Source organism: Sphaeramia orbicularis, unplaced genomic scaffold (assembly GCF_902148855.1).
Source record: "Sphaeramia orbicularis unplaced genomic scaffold, fSphaOr1.1, whole genome shotgun sequence".
NCBI classification, from domain to species: domain Eukaryota; kingdom Metazoa; phylum Chordata; class Actinopteri; order Kurtiformes; family Apogonidae; genus Sphaeramia; species Sphaeramia orbicularis.
Genome location: NW_021941622.1, coordinates 151,107 through 160,000, shown reverse-complemented (window position 1 = coordinate 160,000; position 8,894 = coordinate 151,107). Strand labels below are relative to the sequence as shown.

At 40.3% G+C, this 8,894-nt stretch overlaps 1 protein-coding gene across 3 annotated transcripts in view; it reads right to left on the bottom strand.

Annotated features, from left to right (window-relative positions):
• LOC115416561 (phosphatidylinositol 4-phosphate 5-kinase type-1 beta-like) overlaps nt 1-6,359 on the bottom strand; it is a 27,925-nt gene extending 21,566 nt beyond the window's left edge. For all 3 annotated transcript variants that reach the window (XM_030130375.1, XM_030130373.1, XM_030130374.1), the window contains exons 1-4: nt 6,314-6,359; nt 5,987-6,209; nt 3,499-3,629; nt 153-270 (exon numbers count right to left, since the gene is read on the bottom strand). In XM_030130375.1, the coding sequence (XP_029986235.1) occupies nt 153-270; nt 3,499-3,629; nt 5,987-6,058 (321 nt within the window). In that variant the 5' untranslated portion in view covers nt 6,059-6,209; nt 6,314-6,359. The remainder of the gene's footprint in view (nt 1-152; nt 271-3,498; nt 3,630-5,986; nt 6,210-6,313) is intronic.
• Between the last annotated feature and the right edge of the window lie 2,535 nt (nt 6,360-8,894).

Here is an 8,894-nt window from a genome sequence, read left to right as displayed (position 1 = left end):
GGTCAGCGCAAGGAAAAAGAACATTTGCCTCTGAGATGCAGAAGTTGAAACATGGAAGATTAATGTATAATTTCCTTCAGTTCAGTGTTTGAGTGAAACATGTTCTTGGCATCCACTGCTGGTGGAGGTCTGATACCGAGTTCCACACTCACCAGGTAGTCGTCTGGTTTGATGCCGAACAGTTCTCTGAAGTAGCGGAAGGCCAGCGGAGCGTACGTTTTCAGTCGGAAGTCTGGGTAATGATGAGCCGGCGTCAGGTTACTGCCTTCACTGGAGACAAAAGAGACAAAAACAAGGTCTGAAATCCAAACATCAGACCAGCTGTGTCCATCCAACCACTGATACAAGAACGACACCATCAGAACTGGACCTTATTTAGTTCAAACTGACACAGAATGAAGGTGATGTCACAGTAAAACCCACCAGGACCCTAACCCTAACCACCAGGACCCTGACCCTAACCCTAACCTTAACCCAACCACCAGGACCCTGACCCTAACCCTAACCCTAACCCAAACCACCAGGACCCTGACCCTAACCCTAACCCAAACCACCAGGACCCTGACCCTAACCCTAACCCAAACCACCAGGACCCTGACCCTAACCCTAACCCTAACCCAAACCACCAGGACCCTGACCCTAACCCTAACTCTAACCACCAGGACCCTGACCCTAACCCTGACCCTAACCACCAGGACCCTAACCCTAACCACCAGGACCCTGACCCTAACCCTAACCCTAACCTGACCCTAACCCTAACCCTAACCCAGAAGCATGAACAGGGAAATGCACGTGTCCAAAAACTGACTGGAAATGACAGAATACACATAATAATAATAATAATAATAATAATAATCTTTATTTATATAGCACTTTTCATACATTAAAAACTGTAGCACAAAGTGCTTTAAATATCAGTTTAAAAATCAGTACCGCCCCCCACCCACACCCACCCACTCACCCGCACACACACACACATATACATGCAAACCCACAAGCTCACACATACTTAAGAAGACTGGCTGAGCACGGGTAGACCAGAACAAAAATATAAAAGTAAAAGTAAAAGAGGAGGCGCTGTCTCAGGGAGCCGTCCGCACCAGGAGGCAGCCGCCGACCCCGGCAACCAGGCACCAGCAACACAGCCCCGCATCCCAACCAGTGGGAGAGGGCCAACTGGGGCCCCACACCCACCAGAAAGGAGCGGACCTCAGTGAGAGAAGGCGCCACAGCCCCTGGAGTCCGCAGCCGCCCCCCGGCATGGAGGGCTCCCTCTGATGAAACACCGGAGAATAAGAAACATTAAGAAGATATAAAAGAATTGATTAAAAGAAGCTAAATTTAAGACATATATGAAAATAATAAAAATATTAAACATTAAAATGATAAAACAGAAGCACTGGTTAAAAGAATCTTAAGATATATATATTAAATATAACTATAAAACCTTTGAGTAGATAAAACAGAAGCATCAGTTAAAAGCCAAATTAAAAAGGTGGGTCTTGAGCCTCGTTTTACAGAGCATCACAGTATAAACTGATCTGAGAGAAAAGTGGAGGAACACACAGTGTGTCTGTGGAACAACAGGTCAGTGCATTCATCCGAAGGTTGGTGGTTCGAGTCCACCCAGGAACGAGCAAATACTACCTTTAAAAACAAAAAAACCTCCTTAACTGTCTGGAGGCTCTGACCATGGGATCAATAAAGTTCAATCTAAAAAAAACAACATCTAATAAGAAAAAATACCTGCACACACAGACCACAAAACTAATGTTTATGTAAACACCCTTTAACCCTTGAACTGCTCCTGTCAGGGGTCCGTCCTCCAGAGTCGGGGTCTGCTCCAGGTTAAACCTGTTAAAGGTGGTTTTTCTGTTGGTGTCTGTGGACTGGTTTAAGAGTCTGTGGACTGGTTTAAGAGTCTGTGAACTGGTTTAAGAGTCTGTGAACTGGTTTAAGAGTCTGGTTTAGACCAGATCCAAATGCAAAGTGTCTTCAGATAACTGTGGATTTGATGTGGGCCTGTATGAAGAAAATGTGACTGACTGATTGATTTTTAATCCTGTTCGCAGATAGATGAATGAATCTGTACTGAGACTAACATTTACAAACTATTGGGTTGTTGTGGAACTAAGGAAGCGGAGCTGAGCTAAGGAGGCGGAGCTGAGCTCCAGCCCAGTTTAACATATGTTTATATCTCTTTGTTCGTTACTTTGATCAGATTTTGTTCATTTTTGTTGATGATTTCATTCACTTTGTTGACTATTATATTCTTTTGCATTAATTCTTTAATATTTTGTTGGTTAGTTTCTTTGGTATTCCTTCATGTTTTGGCCGTTTTTGTTCATTTGTGTCCACTTTGTTCATTGTTACTTCCACCATGAGGTATTGTGATCACTTTGCTTTGTGTGTTTGCGTGCATGTGTGTTTGTCTGTCAGTAAGATAACTCAAAAAGTTATGGACATATTTTCATAAAATTTTCAGGAAATGTTGATACTGGCACAAGGAAGAAATTATTAAATTTTGGTGATGATCGCGGGGGCAGATCTGTCTTGGCAGAGGTCTGCGCTCTCCGAGTGCTTTTCTTGTATTGACTATTGGAGTTGGATAATCAACATTAAAACCACTTCACTGTCAGTTTCAGACTGTCACAGCTGATGAGCGTTTATCCATTTGAACTAGGGATGCACCGATACCGATATGAGTATCAGTGTGTGTACTTGTACTCGTACTCGTAAAAGATATCTGATACAAATGCACTGATACCACTTACGGCCGTGTGACATTCCCAGTTCAGTGCAGCAGGTACGAGGAGGAGGAATAATGTGTGTGGAGTGTGAAGAGTGTGGAGACTGAACCAAATAAATGACGGTGATAAAAGTAACGCTGACTGACAGTACTGTTCCAGACACAGACAGATACAGACGCAGCGTTTTGTCCGTCCTCTGCGTACATTCCATCTGTTTTCCAGGTGATGGAGGATGAGTACCCAGACAGAGAATACCAGCGGGAGTACGGAGTGGTGCGGACCACTGCCAGTAGAAGTGAAAACCAAACTTATCACTCATTTCTCTTCCTGCTGAAGCTAAGCTTTTAAACCTTACCAGAGAAAACGCTGTGATATTAGTATCTCATTAGTGTTGTGTCCATGTTTGTTATTACTGACTTTGTTCTTCTTCTCAAAAAAACTTTCCTCTTCTTCGTGGTATTTGTCCAATATGGTTAATTCAGAGCGGCGCCCCCTGGTGGATTAATTGACAAACGCTCATTCCAACACATTAAATGTCAGTAGCAGCACTTTGTTCCAGTCAGACTAATGACAACGACAATAAAGCACATTTACAAAAGGAACTAACAACTGGAATGGGATTATTAAGGAAAAGTATTGGCAAGAACTCAAATGTAAGTACTCGTACTCTGTCTGGAAAAAAGTGGTATCGGTGCATCCCTAATTTGAACCCATCCTGGTCTGTGATGGCGGTGTACATGAGTCGTACCTGGGCAGGAAGACGCTCTCCACCACAGAGAAGTCCTGCATGAGGACGTCTCTGTCGGGTTTGGAGCTCAGGTTTCCCACTGCATACCCAATTCCCAGTTGGATGGCTCCTTTCAGGGCGGCGGCGGTCGGCTACAAAACCCAAAAAACACACACGTGTTAGTGGTTCATCCAGGTCCAGACCCTGGACCTGGAACACATGATGAAGAAGCAGGGGTGTCAAACATACGACCCCTGGGCCAAACTGGCCCACCAAAGGGTCCAGTCTGGCCCACAGGATGAAACTGCGAATTGCAAAAATTACACTGAAGATTAAACATCCAGGATGTCATCGTGACAAATATGATATAAAGTGGATCAGACCATCAGAGCATCACATGAGCTCAAGTACAATAATAGCAATAATCTACAAATAATAACCTATAAATAATGACTCCAAATTTTATTCTTGGCTTCATGTAAATAAATAAATAAATAAATAAATATAAAACATTATGTCTATAAATAATCACTTCAAATTTTTCTCTTTGTTTTAGTGCAAAAACCCATTAAATTATGAAAATATTTACATTTATAAACTATCCTTTCACAATAAAATGTGAATAACTGAACAAATATGAACAACCTGGAATGTCTAAAGAAAATTACATATAATTAAGTATAATCTTAATAATATTCTGCCTGTTACTACATGTTTTGTGTATTTATAGATCCACTGTAAGTTGTGTTAATAAGCTGAGACATAATATTGTTGACATCACACTTATTTCAGGTTGTACATTTCCATTATGTCATTTTACTTTATTCACATAAAACAAAGTTTGTTTGTTTTTTTATTATTTATGTATTATTTCTATTATTTTACTTGAGCTCTCTGAATTAAATCAGTCCTGAATAAATCATTACAGATAAATCTTATAGTCTGTGTGTCTTCAGTGGTTTCACGTTGGTTCTTTTTTCTGCTGATTCTCAAATGGACAGATGGACTTGAACACAACCCACCACTCTGTGTTCAGTTCATATTATTGTGTAACTGCTCTGGTTTCACTACAGGCAGGAGGTCGCTTCAGAAAAGTACATGATGATGAAAACACTTTTACTCATTGTTTTCCAGATTTTTTAGTAACTCCTTCCTTTTCTGGAGCATCCAGGAACAACTGCAAATTCAAATATACATGTTTTATAGTTTTTGTCAAACAACACTAGTCCAATAAAAACAGTTCCAGTGTCCCTGTACGACAGAGTCTGTTCTATGTGGACCAGAACCAGTGGAATGTGTGAGGTGTTCAGGTTCTGTTCTGTGTTCCATTCCTGGTTCTGTTCTATGTTCCAGTCCTGTGGTCTGGATGCAGATCAATCTAACTATAGAAGTGGGCGGGACTTTCACTGGAGGAGAACTCATCTCATCCAATCACAGTCCATATATGACTTCTATCAGTGATTAATAGGAACTAGACTGATATCTGGAACCATTTACATGTTCTAAACCATCAACAGATGGACCAGTAGAAGGAAAGGAACATTTAGAATATTTCAACAAAATTTTCAAAAATTCAAAGATCAAAATTTCTCAAAACTGTGAGCACACTTTGTAGACCTTGAACCCCCCAAATTAAAACAAACCCCCAGATTAAAATCAAACCCCAGGTTAAATCAAACCCCAGGTTAAATCAATCCCCAGTTCTTGTTCATTCTCTAAAGTTTTGAGCTTAAACTGTTGGAGGAATGTTCCTTCAGGTAAATCTGTCCAAGTCAGCGGCTGAAGCCGATCGGTTTAATCAGTTCCGTTACATAAGAACCACAACCAACAATAAGAGGTTTGTTTGGACTAAACTGAGACTTACATCATTATGTCTATATTTAGACACATTTCAACAAACATAAACAAACAAACAAAACCATCCAAACTCTTCGTATGTGGAACATAAATGTTTGGGTTTTACAAAAGCTAAACTTGAACACATAAATCAGCAACGATCATTTAACTGTTGTATTTCAGTAAAAATGCAAAAAAAAAAAAAAGAAAAATTCATATTGCAACTTCTGAAAATGGAGAATCTGATATTTTTCTGTTAAATGTTTGTGAGTTTTGGATTATTAGTAAATTAAGAAATGACCGCATGAAGGAATTTATGTCAGAGAAATGACTAACCAGTTCAGTTCAGGTCAGTTTTTCCTCTTTTTTATCCTTTTCGTTCTTGGTGTTGACTGTTGAGTTCAGTTTGTTGATTATTATATTCTTTTATATTCATTTTTAATCAGTTTATTGGTTAGTTTGATCAGTATTTGTTAATTTTTGGTTATTTTGTTGACAATCATGTCTTTTTTTCATTATTTTTTGTTCATTTTGTTGTATATTTTGCTCAGTTTTTCTTCTTGTTTGTTGACTTTTATGGCAGATGAATAAACAGGCCTCTGCGTTTTGCATTTCCGACACACGTCTATAAACCGGCAGGTGTGGCGGTCCCTCACACATCCTGTTTTCCTACCTTTTTATGATCCTTTGACACTTTGGAGGTTTTGGTTCCTCTTCCTGTGTCGGTGTCGTTGTTGGTCGACATGGTTCTGTCGGGTAGAACTCTGTCAGAGGGAAGTTGGGCCGTCGTTCGTTCCTCCCGTTGGTGTTGAGGCTGAATGACTTCCTGTTTTCCGGACGCACTTATTCAGCTTCAGTGGGCGTCACAGAAAAGGCATTTTCCAGGTAAAGGCCTCCTACGGACAAACGACAGAAGTTAGGTAGTGAGTCGATGCAAAGCAGCTGTTGAATGATGTCAAACTGAAAACACCGTCCACGTAAACGTCCAAAACGTCCCCACCTTCCAGCTCTGACCACGGTTTGGTTCTGAGCGTGGGTCCACCCCAAAGTGGCTCTAAGACCCCCACAAAATGACCTGATCCCAGTTAAGAAGGATTGGGAAGGCACTGCATTCCACATTCCACTGTTTCATAACAGAACTCCTAAAGTCCACATACGTAACCATCAGAACAGCCGAGTAATGACAAAACACCAAGGTTCTAATAGTTTTGGATTTTTCATTCTAGTTTAGTTTTATTTAGTTTTGACTTTTTTTTCTCTAATTCAGTTAGTTTTAATTTGTTTTTGTTTGCTAGTTTTTATTAGTTTTCATTTTTTTCTAAATGCTTAGTTTTAGTTTAGTTTTATTTTTTCATATCTTTTATCTTCCTCGCCGTCGTATTCACATAAATCCCAGACAGGACTCTGCTGCTTTAGTCTCCATGTTTCCAGGTAGAGTGGGGACCAGAAGACGACTCTAAGCAACAAGTGACGACAAGTGACGGACCGCGAAGTGTCCGTATGGTGCCACCAGATAAAATTGCTAGAACGAAATAAATCGATTTCATATCAATTCGGACATTGACAAAGACGAAAACTAAAGGAATTTATCCATAATTTTTATCCGTTTTAGTTAGTTTTGTAAGCACACAATACAGTTTCAGTTATTTTTTTCTTTTAATTATAGTTTTTATTTATTTTCAGTTTAACGAAAATGTTTTTTCAATTCTAGTTTTTATCATTTCGTTAGTTTTCATTAACGATAATAACCTTGCTAAAAACTGGGCACAAATAGAAGAAAACACACTACAGGTATCTATGGCAACATTTATCACTGTCACATTTAGAGATGAAATGATTTTCAACTATTTAATTGACTCGAATAGATAAAAAAAATAATAATTCAGTAAAAATTTCGTTGAATTGAAGCTTTGTTTCCTTAATTTCACTGCAGCTAAACATTGGTTCCACTGTTGTGTTTCCTATGGACACTTATTGTGATGCACATGATGTCAGGATGTCACACTGTAGGCGTTTTTCAGTACGTGTTCTTGTCTGTTCTTCTGTTCTCACGATCTCATGAAACATCATCAGTTCAAGCCCAAGTACCGTTCCATTTAAAAGTTCGTAAAAACCAAGATCAGATGGACTGGTTGGCAAATACCCCATCATGCATTTCATGCAACTGTGAATGGATTTGACACTAGTGGCTTTTGGATTAAAAGTCTCTAGAGGGGTCTGAAAAATCACTAAATTGTTAGCATGTTCTTTTGTTGGAAGCTCCAAGAATAAGTCTGGATTCATCTCAGTCTCATCCCAGCCAGCATGTCCATGTGGGCCCCAGAAGGGATCCATGTGGGCCCCAGAAGGGTTCCATGTGGGCTGCATATAAGGGTCCCATTTGGGTTTGTTCGCAGTTGCCATGGTGACCCCACATGTGTCTGACCAGATCAGAATCAGAGAAAACACCCCCCGTGTCCAAATATGACATCATACAAACTCAAGGTAGTGTCATGAAGAAAGAGAACTGTTAGAGCACAGGTGTCAAACTCCGGTCCTCCAGGGCCAGCATCCTGCATGGTTTAGATATTTCCCTTTTCCATCACACCTGGTTCAGTTAATGATCAGCTCACCGTCATGCTCTGCAGAAGCCTGAGAATGATGTAATGGCTTCCAAGTGTGATGGAAGAGGGAAATATCTAAAACATGCAAGACACCGGCCCTCGAGGACCGGAGTTTGACACCCCTGTGTTAGACAATCGACACAAACTCAGTTTGAGCTACATGAACCTGATAGTGTCAGAATAATGGTCAGAGAGCCCATTTAACCCCCAAAACTCCACCTAGTGAATGAAAATGAGCCCATCTGAACTCTGGATGGTAGACAGAACATGGACATTTGGAAGACCATCAATATAAACCACATTTGATCTCAATCTGCCTATGACTGCAGATTTATGTCAAACTACAAAAGCACTCGGAGACCTCCGCCAAGGCAGATCAGTGCCCCCCCCCCCCCCCATCTCCACCAAAATTTAATCATTTGTTCCTTGTGCCAGTAACAACATTTCCTGAAAATTTCATCAAAATCCGTCCTTAACTTTTTGACTTATCTTGCTAACAGAAAAAACAAACAACCAACAGACAAACCCCGATGAAAACATAACCTCTGCCGTTCCTTGGCGGTGGTCATAACTGATTTTCCACTAAAGTGCCCCATGTGGAACACTTATAATACTCATAGAAGCTGAACTCCATAGGGTTCTTCCACTAGGGGTCCACTATGTTGGTTATTAAGGAGCAGAAATCCAACCAAATCTGTCCTAGGAGATCCAGCAGCAGAACCTGAAACTCCATTTCTGGGATTTAAAAATGTCTCCGAACTAAGAACAAACTTTGTAGACCTTGTCCCAAAAACACTACATATCAACACAACTGTCCAGACGCCTTATTCTGTTCAAGTGGAAGAACAAAACTCCTCTAACTCATCAGGTCCTGTTCAAAGACATTCTGCAACACTTACATTTGGAGAAAATCACATTTTCACTAAAAGATAATGCAAAGTTATTTTATTGAATTTGACAGCCCTTTATAGATTACTT